Source organism: Panthera tigris, chromosome A1 (assembly GCF_018350195.1).
Source record: "Panthera tigris isolate Pti1 chromosome A1, P.tigris_Pti1_mat1.1, whole genome shotgun sequence".
Taxonomy (NCBI): Eukaryota; Metazoa; Chordata; class Mammalia; order Carnivora; family Felidae; genus Panthera; species Panthera tigris.
The window spans coordinates 196,063,176-196,082,901 of NC_056660.1; the positions used below are offsets into that span (position 1 = coordinate 196,063,176).

General features: G+C 40.2%; 1 protein-coding gene across 7 annotated transcripts in view; it reads left to right on the forward strand.

The window, feature by feature from the left end:
* Positions 1–6,561: 6,561 nt before the first annotated feature.
* Positions 6,562–19,726, forward strand: part of CSNK1A1 (casein kinase 1 alpha 1) — a 47,529-nt gene continuing 34,364 nt past the window's right edge. For 3 of the 7 annotated variants that reach the window (XM_042994539.1, XM_007093371.3, XM_007093369.3), the window contains exons 1-2: positions 6,563–7,239; positions 7,856–7,962. In XM_042994539.1, the coding sequence (XP_042850473.1) occupies positions 7,117–7,239; positions 7,856–7,962 (230 nt within the window). In that variant the 5' untranslated portion in view covers positions 6,563–7,116. Of the gene's footprint in view, positions 7,240–7,855; positions 7,963–19,726 lie in introns of all 7 variants that reach the window. The other 4 variants (XM_042994516.1, XM_007093368.3, XM_042994554.1 and 1 more) reach the window with 4 other exon arrangements.

Genomic DNA, 19,726 nt, shown 5'->3' on the forward strand with positions numbered 1-19,726 from the left:
AAAACTTTTTTTTTTTATTTTTATTTAGAGAGAAAGAGAGAGAGCGAGCAAGCCAGCAATTGTGAATGGGGGAAAGGGAGGGACAGGATCTCTGTGCTGAGCTCAGAGCCTGACGAGGGGCTCAATCCCACGACACGGGTATCACGGCCTGAAGGGAAATCCGGAGTGGGATGCTCAACCAACTGAGCCACCGAGGAGCCTCAACTACTTCTTAAGAATAAAATTAATTTCCATTACTCTATTATTGTTTCCATGGGTTTTTGCTTAAAGTTAGGAAAACTTCCAGGTCCTTGGCTACTCTAAATGTAGGTGGCAACAATTTACCCACATAGGTGAAAAAGGACATGTTCTCATTTAACAAAATACCCTGAGATGCCTAATTCAAGCATTCAAAAATGTCTGTAGTAAACTCTGGGTCAATCTAAGTTTTAGAACACTGGTAAGTCGAATTCTCCCCCATCCCTAAGACTCTGCACACTTAGTTTTGTGGGAAAACTTGAGCTCGTGCAAAATATGAGAGATTTGAACACATATGAGATTATCCTGTTTTTCCTCTTTCGTTTACTGCAGGCAGTCTTGGTTTTGAGAGGCCTTTGACCTCATTCTTTCTTACCGGAAATTAATTGTCCCCTCCTCTCCTTCAACTAAATCTAAATATCTGTAGAATGCAATTGCTTCACTAATGGCCAACAGAAGTGTCTTGCTAGCTGCGTCCATAATAGGGTCATTTTCAATTGCATGAGTACATCCTTGTAAACCACAGACTTGCAACATTCTTGAGATTTTGAAAGGGGTGGGGAAGCGAATGGGACAGCTGCAAAGAAATCTTCTAATTAAGTTTATTAGGCTTTACAACAACAGGTCATCAGGAAAAATAAAACCCTAACAAACTTTCTTAAGGTAGACAGAAAAAAATTAAGATTTAATTGTAGATAAATTTAAGAAATGTGAGGATAGCCCGTGAATATGGGTTTAATCATCACAGACTGTACTAAAACAATTAGAAGTGGTTATTCATGACACAGTTTTTTTTAAAGTTTATTTATTTATTTTGAGAGAGAGAGAGAGAGAGCAGGAGACGGGCAGAGAGAGAGGGAGAGAGACAAAGAATTCCCAAGCAGGCTCCACCCTAACAGCACAAGGCCCGACACAGGACTTGATCCCACGAATCACGAGATCATGACCTGAGCTGAAATCAAGAGTCAGACACTCAACCGACTGAGCCACCCAGGTGCCCTCATTCAAGAGGTTTTAAAACTCGTAGCATTTCTGGAAATATACCCTAACCAATTAATTTTGGATGTGAGCAAAGATATAGCTGTACAAATGCTCATTAAAACATTGTTTATACTAGCAAAAATTTGGAAATAACCAAAATACTCAGTTGGGTCTGGTCAAGTGCTGTTCCATCAACACAACACATACTTATAGGTAGACAATAAAAATGATTCTTTGGGGGCACCTGGGTGGCTCAGTTGGTTAGGCGTCCAACTTCAGCTCGGGTCATGATCTTGCGGTCTGTGAGTTCGAGCCCCGCGCCGGGCTCTGTGCTGACGGCTCAGAGCCTGGAACCTGCTTCCGATTCTGTGTCTCCCTCTCTCTCTGCCCCTCCCCTGCTCATGCTCTGTCTCTCTGTGTCTCAAAAATAAATAAAAACATTTAAAAAAAAGTTTTTAATGATTTTTTGGAAGATTACTTAGTTATGTGTTAAAAAAAAAAAAATTCCACCCAGTAAATTTGAAGATCTAATTGGCTTTATTAAATGATTCATAAATTGGGCAGCATCTCATGTAGCAAGTAGAGGGCAGCTCTGAGGAGTTGTACAAAACGGAAGTTTTTTATAGGAAGGAGGGTGGGGCAAGAAAATTACAAGCAAGAGCAAAGAAAGGACTGTCTCCGCGAACATCACCTTCCCCGAGGGAGAAGGGCAAGGGGTCTTATTATACAGATTACCTCATCTTCCTTTGGGAGGTAGAGGAGGTCCAAGAGACAGATGATCTCATTGGTGCTTATCAGAAAATTCCTGACTGACGGGTTAAGACTTACCTTTCTGAGGGAGGTTGAAACTACAGTTAGATTAGGTATTAAGCCCTGGTCTACTGACTTGGGGCCTTAACTCAAGTGAGGCTACTTTGGGCCTGTGGTTTTCTTTTTAACCTAAGGACACATGTCTCCAATAAATTATGAAGTGAAAAAAAATAGGTGTCAAAACTGAATGTGCCCTATGGTTACTTGTTGTAAATATTAAGAGATAAAATTTACAAAAAAATAAAATTAAATATACGTATATATGCACATATTTGATAGCTATACATACACCTAAAACACACACACACGCAAACACACAATATGCATAGAAAAAGACTGGACATTTATATACAGCAACATGTTAACATTTGGTGATTGTCTCTTAAGAGATTTTTGTTTTCTTTTTTTTGTGATTTATCTAAATTTTCTAAAATTTTCAAATAAATATTAACATAAGAAAAAGAACAGTGAACATTTATAGGTGTATATGATTAGGGGCGCCTGGGTGACTCAGTTGGCTGAGTGTCCGACTTCGGCTCAGGGCATGATCTCTAAGTTCGTGAGTTCGAGTCCCGCGTCAGGCTCTGTGCTGACAGCTCAGAGCCTGGAACCTGCTTCGGATTCCGTGTCTCCCCCTCTCTCTGCCCCTCCCCTGCTCATGCTCTGTCTCTCCCTCTCTCTCAAAAATAAACAAACAAAAATACTTATATAGGTGTATATGATTATTAAAAAGTCATTGGGTTGCGTACATAGGAACTTATCAATCTTCAGAATCTTGAAGCCATATGGGTCAAAAGCATAAATGAACTCAAAGAATGAAATTAATTGAAATTATGGCTAATGACTCCATAGAAAGTAAGAAATGTTCACGATAAGAATGTGTCAAATGTGTTTGAAGTAGCTACCATAGAAGCAGCAATCCATTTTTACAAAGCCTCCTGAACAATGCAGAGGGGGGAAACGGGACCTGAGATACGAAAGGGACACAGAAATTGCTGTCACTGTCAAAGAGTGGAAAAGAGACTAAATGGATTATCACTCTGACCCAACAGGACGTTTCTGATGGTCTCTTTTTCAATCACTCCACTAACTCATCTGATACTGATTGTGCACAAGGCAGTTTAACAGTTAAACAACACCTGAGACAGTGTTTGACATCTTCTAAGACATTTCATTTTTTTTTTTTTTTTCTGTGTATTTGTACCAAACACCCCGGAGATAGGCAGACCACTCTTGTTTTTAATTTCCTCCCTACGGCATCCATCCATAATTGTTGTGCTTGTCTTTAACATTTTACTCAAAATGCACTCTGGTTACCAGTGCCCTTTCCTTGGGTAAACACTGGGGCTTTACAATAAAGGTTTTCAATTCATCTTGACCCATGAACATAAAAGTAATCACTGGGGCACAACTGTTCCAATTTTCGTTCTACCCCTCCTTTTTCTCTTTCCTTTGGTTAGACGTTCGGGTTCTAGTGCTTTCTTTGCCATTGAGAGCTGTGTGATCTTGGACAAGCCACTTTTGTCCTAGTGCGACACAAGTGATACGTGTGAAGCTACAGTCCATGGCAAAGCATTTAACAATATGATTACTGAACTAGATGATCTCTAAATTTCTCTGAAGCTCTCAAATTTTTTGTTAGTCTATATTTTTCGTTATATTTTTAGTGAATTCATGTGATCCAGGAATTGCATTTTGGCACATTTTGGAAGTCTCCCTCCATTATACCAAAGCTGCTGCTGATTCAGTAAGTACAGAATGATTTGTAACTCTAATAGTAGCACTAAAAACAGGTAATTCTTCAATTGCTGAGGTTGAAAATTACCACAAATGATGCATGATTTTAAGGAAAAGGCTGAGTCATAGCCAACACCTAAAAGCTTTTATTTTCTACATTAAACTCCCCCCCCCCCAGCTTTTGCCTTCTTAAATCTGACACATTTAAATCTTTAGATGGAATCAACTGAAATCACATTTGAAGAGGCTACAGCTACGCATACGGCATTTTAGAGCATTTTGCTGGAAATTGTCAGTGCTGGAATAGTGACTATGACAGGCAGGAGACAAATCAGGAGGCTCACCAAATATATACATAAAATCATCATCACATCTCAGAGTTGGAAGGTCGTCTAAAAGTCATTTAGACTAGTGAGTACTAGAGTGTTTGATTTTGAAAGCCTATAAAAATTCAAAATAAATAGCAACAACAGAAAAGGAGGGCAAGCATAAACAGGTTGACTTTTAACTTTGATAAGGGTATGAACAAAAGAACAAAACAACCATCCCCTATTAGGGCCATTTTATAAAAGGTCACTTTATTTTTTAAAAACTGTTAGCTTTTTTTTTCTTAATGTTTTATTCATTTTATCTATTTATCTATTTTATTTATTGAGCCCCACCCCATGTGGGGCTCAAACTCACCAGCTCAAGATCAAGAGTTGCATGCTCTTATGACTGAGCCAGCCACGTGCTCCTATAAAAGGGCACTTCACTTTTTTAAAATTTATTTTTAATGTTTATTTGTCTTTGAGAAAGAGAGAGACAGAGTGCAAGCTGAGGAGGGGCAGAGAGGGAGACACAGAATCTGAAGCAGGCTCCAGGCTCTGAGCTGTCAGCACAGAGCCTGATGTGGGGCTCAAACCCATGAATGGTGAGATCACGTGAGCCGAAGCTGGATGCTTAACCAACTGAGCCATCCAGGCACCTAACAGGGCACTTTAGTGACATGTGTAGGAAGACAAATATCTAAGAATAAAGTACAACTTGAAATTAAATAAAATCCAAGAAAAATGCATTATACTGCTCTTATTTTCCTAATACCTTTATGGAAAACTGTCAGACTTGCCCTTGTCCCTACACCGACCTTTGGAAATCCCTAATCTAGTCCATTCCATGCACACCTCTGCCTCCATCCCATCCCATCTCCCATTCCACAATGGAGATGTATCCTCACCAGACCCCTTCCCCCCTCCAAAAAAAAAAAAAAAAATCCCTCTAAATGTATGCCCCATCTGCCCTGTGGGGATCTCCTCAAGGTGTGGAATCCATTAAATTTTGGATGTCTGTGGTAGAAAATCAGCAGAATAGTAGCTATTTCTGGAAATTTCAAGATGCTTACACCTGGCTTTTCTTTTTTTTTAAAGACCAGAATCTAATAGCAAGGAATTTTAAGTAGGCCAACCGCGCTTTAGAGTCACTAAAGGAAAATGTCTAATAGTGCTGATTTGGGAGACAGGCAGCGTGAGTTTAGGTAGTGCATCAAAACTTCATTCTAAACCTTAGGGGATCTGTTTCCACACTTAACATATTTGGACTAGAGCTTTATGAATACAAGTATTTAAGTAGGAATCAGAATCACATGGAGAAATTTTAGTTACCTTTCAGGATGAACCCCATTACTAATTACTTAATCAGCTTTCAAGGTTGCAGTCGGGTCTACATTTTTTTTCCATTTCCATTTTAATGAAACTATTTTGAGAGATTTCGCTTAAACTTTTACAAGTGGGGTTGGATTCATTCATCAGGGTTTGATTCATATTACAGTTGATAGAATCAGCTTACGGAGCTTTCTTTTTTGTGATCATTACAACTAAGCCGTTTTCTCGGGTCAAATTTTATAAACCAAAATGTGGTCAACATTTTTAAAAATCAACTTATAGTAAAAAGTTTTCCTCTATAAACGTTAACAGTAACATTACAGTTTGCTGTTTTACACGTTATCAATTTTATTTTTGTGATAGTTATTTCCACCCTATATTTTTTGGATCAGTACTGCAGTTTTGAATATGACCAGTCACTACGGAGTTGTTTTGGGGGGGGGGGGACGGTGGAATAACTTCTACATGCAGTTTTCCCACAGTTGTAAATTTTATTCTGTTGACTGATCTGCCACTAAAATTGAGTCGGGTATTGGTTTTTTCCCTGGGAACCAACTGTATCAGTGGAGAAACAACACAAAGACAAAGGGCGGCAGGGTAACTCCTGCTTCCTTCTTTTCCCTTCCTGTAATGTGAACTTCTCCAACACTCCATAAAGCGCAGAACTCTAATTCTTAAGACTAAAGAGCTAGACAGACTCAGCCAAAACCGGGAACCCTGAACAAACGCAGCCCAGCTACGTCTGCTTTGCTCTTCTTCTCCACCAGAGGTGACAGCCTCTCGCAAAACAGAACTGGGCTGGAATAAGCCGGTCTCAGGGAGTGGTCGGAGGAAAGATCGAAGGTTAAAAAAGGGCCTCAGATAAGGAGCAAAGGTCAGCACCCAACTCCCAAGGAGGCCAGAAGTTCCCATCTTCCACGAAAAACGAAGGTGACTCCTCCCTAACAAGCTCTCGAGGCCGCGGGCCACGGGACCTTTCAGACACCAGGCGGGTCCGACGTGACTGTTTAACAGGTAGCAAGGTTGGAAGAGCCAACAACCGGAAGTGGAAGTGAGCCCCGGGCGGGGGTGAGGAGAGCCCGTTGCACGCCTGCGCAAGCAGCAGGAGTGCATTACGCATGCGCAGTTGGGCGGTGACGGGGTGACGCTCGAAGCGTGGGCCGCGACTCTCACGGATCCGGTTCCGCCCTCCCTCTGGTTGCCGACCCTCCGGGGCTAGCGCCTGAGATCCCTTTCCCAGAGTGCTCTGCGCTGTGAAGAAGCGGCTCCCCGGGACTGGGGGCATTTTGTGTTGGCTGGAGCCGGAGTAACAAGATGGCGGCGTCGGCGGAGTGACAGGAGTCCCTCCGGGCGGGAGCCGGCGGCAGTGGTGGCAGCGGTATCGCCGCCCTAAACCACCGCGCCCCTTTTCCAGCCCGCGACGTCGCCGTGAAAGCGAGGCAGCGGCGGCCGCCCAGGAACAAGTGGCCCAGCCCGGTAACCGCGAGAACCCCCTCATAAACTGCGGCCTGGCAAAAAGAAGCCGGATTGAGCGGCGGTGATCAGGGTCCCCTTGACCGAGTCTGGGCCCTGTAACGCCTGGAAAGAGCCAGCGCTTGCCGTTTCCTGCCGCCCTCCTCCGCAGCCTGCTCAGTGGACGAGCCCCAGAGGCCTCTGTTCTCCCCTCAGAGGTGTCGGGGCTTGGCCCCAGCCTCCATCTTCGTCTCTCAGGATGGCGAGCAGCAGCGGCTCCAAGGCCGAATTCATTGTCGGAGGGAAATATAAACTGGTACGGAAGATCGGGTCTGGCTCCTTCGGGGACATTTATCTGGCGATCAACATTACCAACGGCGAGGTAATCACCTGGGGTGGGGTTCACGACCACGCTACGCCAGCCCTCACTCCCCACCCCAACCCCCAAAGTGCTCGGGCCTTTCCCCACCGCACGCACGTACTGGGGAGGGGAGTCCAGAGGGAGCCAGTTTTCCCGGCTTAGGAACCTCCCCCGCTCTCTTTCCCTAAAAGGCAAAGAACCCGATAGAAAGGTTGGGAGAACTATGAAGTTTCCCAGCTTGTTGAAAATGCACCTTAATCGAACTTTTTTAAGCCGTCGTTTAAGGTGAGAACGGCAAAACCCTATTTCTGTGATCCCCGTGTTTTTCTCTCTATATGGATTTATTTTGTTGGGGTTCTTGCTTGCGATCGTCAGTTTCCTTCTAAACCTTTCATTACGTTTTCTGGATGAATCATTTTCCTGCACCTTCGAGGACGTGCCGATTTCGTCACTATCCCCTGAAGAGGCCTTTGAGGCCGGTTGCCTCGTTTTATAATTTGAAAGAGAGCTTTCTCTCTGGGCCCCGTACTTCCCCTTGTAGTCTCGAGTCGGAGCTTTCCTAATGTGTCCCCTCCTTTCCCCAGTGACATTGAATCCTTAGGGATGTTGATGCCATCGTCCCCTCTCTCCCCTGCAGGAAGTGGCAGTGAAGCTAGAATCTCAGAAGGCCAGGCATCCCCAGTTGCTGTACGAGAGCAAACTCTATAAGATCCTTCAAGGTGGGGTGGGCATCCCCCACATACGGTAAGAACCCATAAGCAAACAGGCGGCGCACGGAGGGAAGTACGGAAATGGGGGAAATGGGTAGAGGCAGGTAGGAGCACCGGCTGGATCCGGGCCTTGGTCTTTGAGTTTCCTGGGTTTACTATAGCCGGTGGTTTCCTGTGAACCGTGAGACGCCACAATCACTGAGTAAATTTTTAGTTTGCCAACTTCGCGTAGAATTTCACTTTGTTACACTGTGCTCCATTTAGCTTCCGTCATTCTTCCCGAGGCTTTCATTTGCAGTTAAGTGTGCGGGTCGTCTTTGATCCCTACGCGGAAGGGTTGTCTGCCGCTTTCTTTGCGCCGGCACCTCTGATGTTCTTAGGTTTATCCAGGGAAGTGGATTTGAAGCTGCCAAGTGACCGGGTTCGGCCAGTTCGGGTTGCTATTGGAGCTGGCTTGGGAAATGGCTGCTCTTTTGTTGTGTTTTTGTTCCAACATGTCTTCCTCCTCCGCTTAGAAAATGGCGGAACGACGTGACTCAACCACATATTCCTGCCCTTTTCTATGCTGGGGTTCACAAGTGACCCTTCCTTGATTCCCCCTTTAGCAGCCCTGAGTGGATTAAACCTTTGAAAAGCCAAGAATAAAGCTGCAGGCGGCGGTGGGGTCCAAGGAAGGGGATGGCATAATGACAGTCTGTTTGTGATCTCTGCAGCAGATGCGACGTGAAATTGTTCAATTATACTATGCGGAATCCCTCATAGTCCCTTTAAAAGTGTTAATTATTCTTTCACGAAGGATAATGTTAGCCGCGTTTCAGTTTGTGCACTAGATTTTTATGAGTAATGGCAAAGGCAGTTTGAACACTACTGTATTGAAATTGACTCAGATCAGTTGTATTAAAAGGAACATTAATCACATAACCACAGTGCGGTAAGTAGCTTTAACCTGTTGAGTTACTTGGTCGGTAACTCCTCACATCGAGGAAATTGTAGTCTTTTGGGGGATAGGATACTGGCGAAGGCAAATAGTAATAGTGATCAGGATACATGATGACCAGGCATTGGGGTTTTTTAAAATGGTTAACTTTAAAGGTTGTTAATTTGACTTTGAGATTAAAGAGTATCTACCTAGAACAGAGGCCAGATTGTTTAAAGCCAAGCCATTTTTCAGCAATTACTCAAAAATAACATTTGCAAAAAGAACCAGAGAGAGCTAAAAGCTGAGTGGTATCAGAGTCACTGTAACCTTTTTTTCTATCCCAGTTTATATTTCTTATGAATTAAGGACTGGATTGCATACATTAATTCAGATGTGGAAACAATCAGAGTAATACTATCCTTAAAAATCTCCAATGCTGGTAGATATTTTTGGTTGTAAGTGATAAATCATTTATTTTATAAGGTAGATAATGTGAAATCCAACATGATGGAAGATTTTAAGTGATTCCTATTCCCCACCCTCCCTCCCTTTTTTTAAAGAATTTTATTACATCGTCTAGTTTTTTTCTCCCTCAAAATAAAAAGTCAATTGCATTAGCCCCAAAGTTTTAAACTCCTTTCCTTTTGCCTTTAAACACACCTCTCCACTCATGGCCCCCACTGATTTGCTTTCCATCCCTGTAGTTTAACCTAGAATTTCACATACACGTAGTCATACAGTAGTATGAGGTCATTTGTGTCTGACATCTCTCATTTAGCATAATGCTCTTCAGATTCATCCATGCTGGGAGGTTTTATAAATTTCACAAATCAGGTTGGATTTAACATATTCAAAATAATTTTCAAAAAGCATTAAGCATCTGGCATTTTCAGTGCTAAACCCTTTTATCTGGTAGCCTTTATTTAAGAACAGTGCTGGGGCACCTGGGTGGTTCAGTCGGCTGAGCGTCCGACTTCGGCTCAGGTCATGATCTCAGGGTTCATGGGTTCGAGCCCTGCTTTGGGCTCTGTGCTGACAGCTGAGCCTGGAGCCTGCTTTGGATTCTGTGTCTCCCTCTCTCTGCCCCTCCCCAACGTGTGCTCTGTCTCTCTTTCTCTCTCTCTCAAAAATAAATAAAATGTAAAAAAAATTTTTTTAAGAACAGTACTGACATAGACCAACAAGAGCAATGCTTAATATACTGAATAAGCACGTGAATAAATGAAACTGTGAGCAAAATAATAGGCATCTATTATAAGATGTTGAGTGCAGAGAGAGTTGTAGTTATAAACTGGGTGGAGCTAAAGAGATTAACCTGGCTTTCAAATTAAGGCTTCCTGGGAGAGGTGATGGTATTTCAGGATCTGGCTTTAAGGAAGAAAGCTTGGTTGAACTGGTTGGGGAGGGCATCCAAGAATACCGGGTGGCTTCTGGGAGTAGTCTCTAATGCAAAAGTAGTAATTGGATGAGGGTGGGGAAAGAGTAAATTTGTTTTAGGAGTGGTAGACTCTGGTACATAGGAACAGTAGTGGTTCATTAGCTATAAAGTGTAAGAGAATTTTTTTCTGCTGAAGTGAAAAGGGTAAGAAAGACTTACATAAATTCTTTTTCTGGGTGGTTATAACTTCCCACCCCTTCATTTTGTTCCCCACTGTTTCCATGTTACCTATATATAGCATATATACAATAAATATTTACTTGGTAAATACTAAAGTAAATTGACATTACTTTATTGAGAGGAAATAAAGTAGTCTGTGTGTTATCCTATGTTTTAGATGGATATAAATATAAAACATTTAGATTTTGGGTGCCTGGCTGGCTCAGTCAGTAGAGCATGTGACTCTTGATCTCGAGGTCATGAGTTCAAGTCCCATGTTGCACATAGAGCTTACTTTTAAAAAATTTGGAATTTGCTGCAATTACATTTAACTCATTTTCTTCCCAGCCTCCGCACCAATTTATTTTAAGATACTTCGGGATATCCTAAAACAAGGGCTCAAAATTACCTGGCCCACATAGCAGACCTAATTAAAAAATAGTAAGGGAACTGTTGTTCTACCGAAGCATAGCATCCAGTGCTGGTGTAAAGACCAGGAATGAGGGTGGTGTTCACTCTCCATATTTTTAAGAAACTAGGGTCATTCTTTAGTTGAGAAACTAAAATCGTTAATTGACTTCTGGAAGCTCGTTAAAAATTACTGTATTTTTCTCTCCCTCCGTCTCTGCCCCTCCCTCTCTCAAAATAAACATCTAAAACATTATTTAACAATTACTGCATTTCTTTTACAACCTTCTGTTTGTGCCCCTCAATTTGAATTGAATTAACATGATCTTTAAAGAAGGATTTATGCTATCAAGCTCTAGATTTGTCATGGGATATTGACAGAGTGGTCTGGGGTTAGTCAATCCTTTAACCTCTTTGGGCCTACCAGTTAGTTTCCTCATCTAGGACATGCAAAGAGGATTTTACCAAGTTAGTAATTTTCTAATTCTGTTGGAATAGGAAAGGAAAATAGTGGACAGAAAGGTTTAGGGTTTCCTACTCTTCTAGAAAAACAATTTTGCAAATTGAGCTTTTGGGTAGGATTTTATTTGAACAAGGTACCCAACCTAAATAGAAGTTGTTGACCTAGTTGATCTCAGAACTTCCAGCTCTGAAATTTTACGATGACTTTTCAGTCATGTAGGTTTTACCTTTGAATCTTAATTTAGTATAGAAACCCCACTCAAGACTATTAAAAATGCCATCTGCATCAGATAAACTATCAGTACCATTTAGAAGGAAGTAAATTAATGGAATATATTTTTTTTTTTCTTGGAAAATAAAGAAGATGGGAAGGGGCATGGGAGAATTGTTGCCTTATTTTTTTAACCATTTTGTTTTTTTGCTCTCTCTGAATCTTAAGAATTATAGAAGATATTTATAAAGTACTAGTTAATCCTTACTCTTCAGTGTTAAAAGCAGCTTAAATTTTAATCTTAGCTTTTTTGGCACTGAGCATATATCTTGCAAATAAGTTCTAATGCTGTTGTCTGAGAACAAAGATGCCATCTGTACTGGATAGGTCTTTATTTGTTACAGATCACTGGATGCATGAAAAATGTGATTTTTAACTCAAGGTAACTGAATCCACAATATACTAAACATGCTTTATGGTGGCTTATAATGGGTTTCTAGTTATGGAATAATGTAATGATGCTTAAGTAGCATTAAGTAGCAGCATTTGTGACCTGCATGAAACCTGAGAGATATAGCCTGATATCTCAATGCAAATTAGACTACTGATTCTCAGAAAGGTGACTAGAGTCTCCTAACTCCTAATTTTTCTGAGCCATTTTTACCTTTATGTCAAGGTCAAATCATGCGTGTTCACATACTTGATTCACACCTTTTCATGTGATGCTACAGAGCCATACTCTGCCTCCTTCAGTTTATGGCATTTGGTCTCAGAGAAACTGAAAATCTTTTCTGTAAATACAGGTTACTTATTGTTTGTATTATTTAACTAGATGCTAATAATTTTTATTGCCCTCTTTGGCTTCATGGATTGCAGGATGAGAACTTTTGTTGGACAGTATTGATTTGTAGCTTAAATAGAAGTAAATACTTGTGAGCCCATGTACAGAATATGTACTTTACCTTGGCTTTAATCATTTTTAGAGCTACATCATTTTGTTTCAGAGTACCTAAAGTATCAGTTAATGAGGTTTTTCTCCTGATTTGTCAGTGTATAGTAAGGAACTTTAAATTTTTTTTTTTATGTTTATTCATTTTTTGAGAGAGAGAGAGAGAGCGAGCAAGCAGGGGAGGGGCAGAGAGAGGGAGTCACAGAATCGGAAGCAGGCTCCAGGCTCTGAGTTGTCAGCACAGAGCCCAATGCAGGGCTTGAACTCATGAACCTCAAGATCATGACCTGAGCTGAAGTTGGACGCATAGCCGACTGAGCCACTCAGGCGCCCCGCCCCATAAGAAGATTTAATGTCCAGAAGTCTATAAATGTTATAAATTGAATTTGAAACAAATGTTACGAATGGAATCATTTAAGCTTATTTTGGTATGTCATTATCCGTCCTTAACTTTAACAGTTTTTCTGAGGTTAGGTGAGTAGCTTTCAAACTAAAAATGACTACTTAGTTAAAATGATGGGTTTTGTCGCTGTTTTTGTTTCCAAAACAATGTCAGGTGGCTTGAAATTTAAATGATCAGTAATCACATAACATGGACTAATGCATGTTTTAATGATTTTTTAAAAAACTGAGATGTAACTTAAGAAAATGAAATGTAATTTATATACAGTAAAATGTGTAGCTTTTAATGTGCCATCAAATGAGTTTTGACAAATGTATACGCTGGTATAACCCACACTCCCTATTGAGATAAAACATATTTGATTTTTTTTAAACATTTGTTTAATGTTTATTTATTTTGAGAGAGGGAGAGTGGGGGGAAGGGCAGAGAGAGGAGAGAGAGAGAATCCCAAGCAGGCTCCGTGCTGTCAGCATGGAGCCTGAGCCGGGGCTTGATCCCACAAACCATGAGATCATGACTTGAGCCAACAAAACCAAGAGTTGGACACGTAACCCACTGAGTCACCCAGACACCCCTGATTTTTTTTTTAATACTGCTGATCCTTGGTAAACTACATTTTGTGACAGGGTAGGTTTTTTTTTTTTTTTTAAGTTGGTCTTTTGGATTATTTTTACATAGTTTTTTTCTGAATATGATGTTGATTTGTCCACATGCAAGACTACAGGTTAGTAATCTTTTTAGCACCACGAAGTGTGCTGTACAACTTGTCTAATGAAATAATCAGGTGGGAGTGATGAACACTGAGTGGCAATTGAGATCTTAGCCTTATTCTCCTTAGAGGAACCAGAATACTGCCTCTTCCTTTTCTGAAAGTCCTCGGTGGGATATGTTTTAATGGGGACCTTGGAAGTATTGCACAAAAAGATTTAGCTGTAGAGTACATTCTGATCCTCAAGGTAAAGGGAAATGGAAAGAGCACTATATGAGAGTCAAGAGTTAGAGATCTGTCTGTGATGTCATCTAGGTTTAAACCTAGAATGAATTCTAAAATTTGTAATGTCAGCTTTCATTTATAAAAGGGATTTTGTAGGATTAACTAGGTCTTAAGAAGTTTTCTAATGCATTGTATAAATTGATGGGATCAGTAGGCTAAAATACGGCTCTTCTATTCTCTGATGCAATAATTTTCTCTAACTTTAATATGTAGTTGTCTTAATTTATGATGTTGATACATACTACTGAAACAACTGGGTAGTTTGTTGAATTCAGTTTGGCTAAACATTCCTTTTCCATCTGTGTGCAAGAAAGAAAAGTAGAATCGACTGTTTGGACGTTGTACATGGTCTGTGTCATTACAACAGTCCTGTAATGGGGGTTTTGTACAAAGTGTGAGAGTGAGGGGTTAATTTGCCTAAAGTCACACAGCTAATGTGTTGTTTAAATAGATCTTACTGCCTCTTCAGACTGTGCCATTGGTTCCCAAACTTTGCTGCACATTGGAGTTACATGGAGAGCTTTAAAAAAAAAAAATTGACATTTGGCTCCTAACCTTACATATTTTGTTTTATTTCTTTATTTTTAAATTTTTTTTAAGTTTATTTATTTTGAGAGAGAGAGAATCCCAAGCGGGCTCTATACTACCAGTGCAGAGCCTAATGCAGGGCTCACACTCTTGAACTGTGAAATCATGACCTGAGCTGAAATCTTAAAAGTCCGATGCTTAGTGGACTGAGCCACCCAGGCACCACTTACATGTTTTGATTTATTGGGTTTGGGGGTATGCCTTAAGCATCAAGAGTTATAAAAGCTCCCCAGGTAATTCTGATGTGCAACAGAGTTTTTGGAACCATTTTACTGCACCATATTTCAAGGTTATAGTGCTTCCCTGCTCACAACCCACCAAGTCCCATCTTTCTAGAACTACAATTTGATAAGACTTATTTACCTCCTCCTGTGAATTGGGTTAATTTGGGAAATCCTATACTAAGAAACATGGCACTGGAAAATACACTGTAATCCTGTACAATCAAATGCTTTGATTTCTGAAAAGTATCTAACACCAGTATTTGAAATCACTTTTGTGCTCACATGTCTCAGATACATTCCACAAGAAAGCATTCTAGAAATTTCTGGAGGGAAAGAACCATGTCTCGCTGACTGAGGTATCTTTTACGTTTCTTAGAATAGTGTTGGGTAAAAAAGGCACTAATGATTCATAATAATGAAATTCTGCTTTTATTTTATTTATGTGCATTTCCTTTTTTAATGGAACCCTGTAGAAAGTTTGCTTCTACACATTTATAAAACTTCAGGAATACCTGATGCATGCATAGCTCCTAGTGGGAGTATTTATCATCTCTGTAGTACTTAGTATTTCTTAAGTATTCAGCTGAACTCCGTAGCTGGCTGCCAATTTACAAATGGAAATGTGATTGTACTAGTTCCTTCAGCTTTGAATGGTGTGTAAAACTACTACCATGTTATTAAATGCTAATGTCCGTGAATTTCACAGTGAAGTCTTGCTGTTGTGGACATTTATCAAGTTAAGTATCTATTAACATCTCTTAGTATTTCTTAGTGGTGTTGGCCTTTTGCAACTTCTTTTGGTTCTAGATCAACATAAGGACTTTGCAACTTTTGTACTGGAGGATTTTTAAGGGGGACAAGATGGTGACAGTGGCTAAGCACACATCATATAGGTCATCCATACGTTTCATTTGTTCATTTGTGCCTTCATTAAGTGTATAGTGGAAAGATGTGCAAATTAACCTGAAATTGAGGTTTACTATATTTCACCTCACCTGGAAGCTACTCTAAGTATTTAATCTGTTGTATTTGCCTAGACTGCCAGACTATTCTGTCCTTAATGTGACTTTCACGGAAAGGAGAGTGTAAGATCTGATTATAAGCTGCTTGTTGGAAGGTAATAGCATGAAATTATTGTAAGTTTTAAGTGTCAATTTCCAGGTCTTTTAGTTGTATTAGAAGTGTCTAATACATTGTTCTTGGTAACAACTAAATTAATGAAATTCTCCTAAGCAGACTGGAGTTTATACCTTTACATAAATACCCTTCTTTTCCTTTCCTTTACTCTGCTGTTCGTTATGTATTGAGGTCAGATTGTTTCCTTTTTGGCTGTTTGCACTTGATTACAATTATTCTTTTTCGTTGTTTGTTTAAGAGCATGTGGGGGGGGCAGAGGGAGAGAGAGAATCTTTTTAGTTTATTTATTTTGAGAGAGTGAGAGTGAGTGGGGGAGTGGGGGTGGGTGGGGGGGGAGGGGGAGAGAATCCCAAGCAAGCTCCGCATCAGTAAGTGCAGAGCCCGATGGTGGGGCTCGAACCCACGAACCATGAGATCCAAGACCTGAGCCTGAATCGGGAGTCCAGCTCTTAACTGACTCAGTCATCCAGGCACCCAGTTATAATTATTCTTATCAGAGAGTTCCACTTACTGAAATTCTGGTGTTCCCATTTCGAACCTCCATGATATTAATACTTTGTATCCCTCTTAAAGAACAGAGTAACATTGTATCCCTCTTAAAGAAGAGAGTAAGGTTAGCTTCTACTCTTCTAATGAAAGCTCAAATGTTCAAAAGTGTCTTGGTGAACTTAATAAATTTCACAACACCTCCTACAGTATTTTCTAGAGGATAAGCAAGAATTTCTTTCAGTCAAGAAACATATGAGTACCTACTATGTGCCAGGCATAGTTTAAAATACTGGGCACATTTCAGTTAGAGACAAATTTTGTGAGACTTCCATTCTTCCTGAGCATATGCCATGCATTTGGCATATAGTTGTGAATTTGTCTCTCTTGCTGAAAATTAAGAGGAAATGTATAAGTCTCAGTGTGGATATGTTTCCTTAACATCAAAGGTATGGTATCTTGAGTATTAGCTCACAATAGTACCCTGAACCATACATAATTATTACTTACAGAGCTTGTTAAAGATGCCTGTAGCACTTCAGTTTCAGATACATAGTAGGTGCTTAATAAGTATTGAATCAGACATTGGAGGAACAGGTTTGGGGGAAAAACTTTTTTTTTTAAAGATTTTAAGTAATTTCTATGCCCATTGTGGGGACCTGAACCCACAGCCTGGAGATCAAGAGTCTCATGCTCTACTGACTGAGCCAGCCAGATACCCCTGGAGAAAGAACCTTTAAGGAGGTAATTTACATACATAAATCACCTATTTCAAGTGTACAGTTGATTGGTTTTTAGTGTATGTACAGAGTTGTGCAACCATCACCATAACCTGATTTTAGAATATTTTCATCATCCCCAAAAGAAACTTGAACCCATTAACTAACAATCACTGGCCATATCCTGTCAGCCCTAGACAACCACTGATCCACTTTGTTTCTACTTAGAATGCTCTTTTAAAAATTTGATAAAGCCTTTATAATTGGTATTATGAAAGCTGTAGGTATATTGTCCACTTCTCCACATGCTGTCTTCCAGTAATACTACTACCAATATTAGAGCAGTGACAGTGAGGACTGACAGAAATCAGATCATTAGTGATCTTTTTTTTTCTTTAAGTTCATTTATTTATTTAGAGTGAGAGAGAGAGAGAGTGAGCAAGTATGAGTAGGGGAGGGGCAGAGAGAGAGGGAGAGAAAGAATCCCATGCAGGCTCCAGGAATCCCAAGCAGGCTCTGCCAGCCTAGAACCCAGCGTGGGGCTTCAACCCATGAACCCATGAGATGATGACCTGAGCCAAAACCAAGAGTCAGATATTCAACCAACTGAGCCACCCAGGCCACCCCCATTTGTGATCTTTGAAATATAATTCTGGGTAGTATGGTGAGAATGATAACTATTTTGCTGGGAATCGAGAAAAAAAATGAGAGTGAGATGGCAGATGGAAACTAGGTTTTCAACAAGTTAACTGGTAAGCAAGAAAAAAGGTGACCTTGTTTCACTGTGTCCCGACCATGCTGGCTACTTCTAGTTTGTTGTGAATACCAAACTTCAGGCACCCTCCTAACTCCCATCCATCTCTTTACCTGGCCATCAGCCATTTTACACTTCAGGGATCAACCATGCTTGTCGGAAAATGCTTGTCAGAAAAGATAGATTGGGTTGCCATAATTGGGGCCCTCTCAGCACTGGGCTGTCCATCAAATGTGTTACTTATTTATTTGCATACACACACTGCTGTAAGCTATGAAAGCAGGAATTACTTGGTTTTGTCTTGTTAGATACCATAAATACTGCTTGTATCAGTAAATGGTACCTTTAGTACTGGGTAATGATATGTACCAAAGCACATTTTTTGGTTTTGTGTTTTTATAATTTTTTGGGTTAAGGAACATTTATGCATCTTTGAAGGCAAAGGGCAGGGAACAAGGAGACTGAGAAATATGAAAATTTTATAGCATTAATTCAAGGATCTTGGGGACGATATTGTCTGCAAGGGATTAGTAGTAGCAGTTAGGAGGGTTAGGATGGAGAACAAAAGCGTCTTAGTTGACAGTAGTATTGCTGAGCACAACATACATTTGATGCCCAACTTTTCAGATCTTACTCTGCGGTGTCTTTACCTTAAAAATTGGGTTTTGAGGAAGAGGGGAATAAGTGAAACAAGTGATGGGAATTAAAGAGTACACTTACGATGAGCATTGACAGTGTATAGAATTGTTGAATCACTGTATTGTACACCTGAACCAACTAAAACACTGCATGTTAACTATACGAGAATTAAAATAAAAAACCTAATAAAATTTAAAAGAACCCAAAATGGTCTTGAAACAGGGATTCTTAATCTGGTACAGATATTCCTCATTCTACCCTCTCAAGTGGTAGCTAGGGGAAACAGTGACATCTTTATTCTCATGAACTTCTAACCGAATCTAGTAAGATGGTCCCAGACTTCAGACCGTTTGACTGACTTACGATTTTTAGACTTTACGGTAGTGTGAGAGTGATACGCATTCAATAGAAACCATACTTTGAATTTTTGAGTTTTGATCTTTCCCCAGGCTCGCAGTATGTGGTATGACTCTCTAGGGAGGTTGCTGGGCAGCAGCAATGAGGTAGCTCCAAGTCAGCTAGGTGCTCGTGAGGATAAACACCTGGTACATTTACAACTGTTTATACTCATGCAACCGTTCTGTTTCCCCTTTCCATACATTACTTAACAAATTACATGAGCTGTTGAATACTTTATTGTAAAATAGGTTTTGTGTTAGAGGATTTTGCCCAGCTCTAGGCTAAACTTAAGCATTCTAAGTACGTTTAAAGTAGGCTAGGCTAAGTTATGGTATTCGGTATATTATGTGTATTAGGTGTATTTTTGACGTAGGATATTTTCAACTTGTGATGGGTTTATCAGGACATAACCCCATGGTAAATTGGGGAAGATCTGTTTCTATTATAAATGTAGGCAAGAAATCTCCACTATCTTTAGCAGTGCCTTACGGCTTTATCACCATATTTCCATAACACATTATTGTTGCAGATATCTCAGAATATTGTTTACAGTCATTGCTGCTTCAGAATTATAGTATTAATTAGATTTGCCCGTATATCATTATTTAATGCATTAATAAAGATACATTACTGTGTCAAATTTAAGTACTTTCATTGTAGTGAAATTTCTCCGTAATTTTCCTTTTTAATGCTGTGTATTTTCTGCATTTAAAATATTCTGAGGAGTCCATAGACTATCAGACTAGCAAAGGTGGGAGCTCCGCAGCACCAAAAAGTTTTAAAAATTTTGGTATAGAACGAGTTGTTCCACCTCCATTCTCCAACTTGTTTGGACAAGTTCTTTGTCATTGTGGCTAAATAACATTTAATGCAAGTTTGGTCATTCATTTGGTAGATTTCCAGTATTTC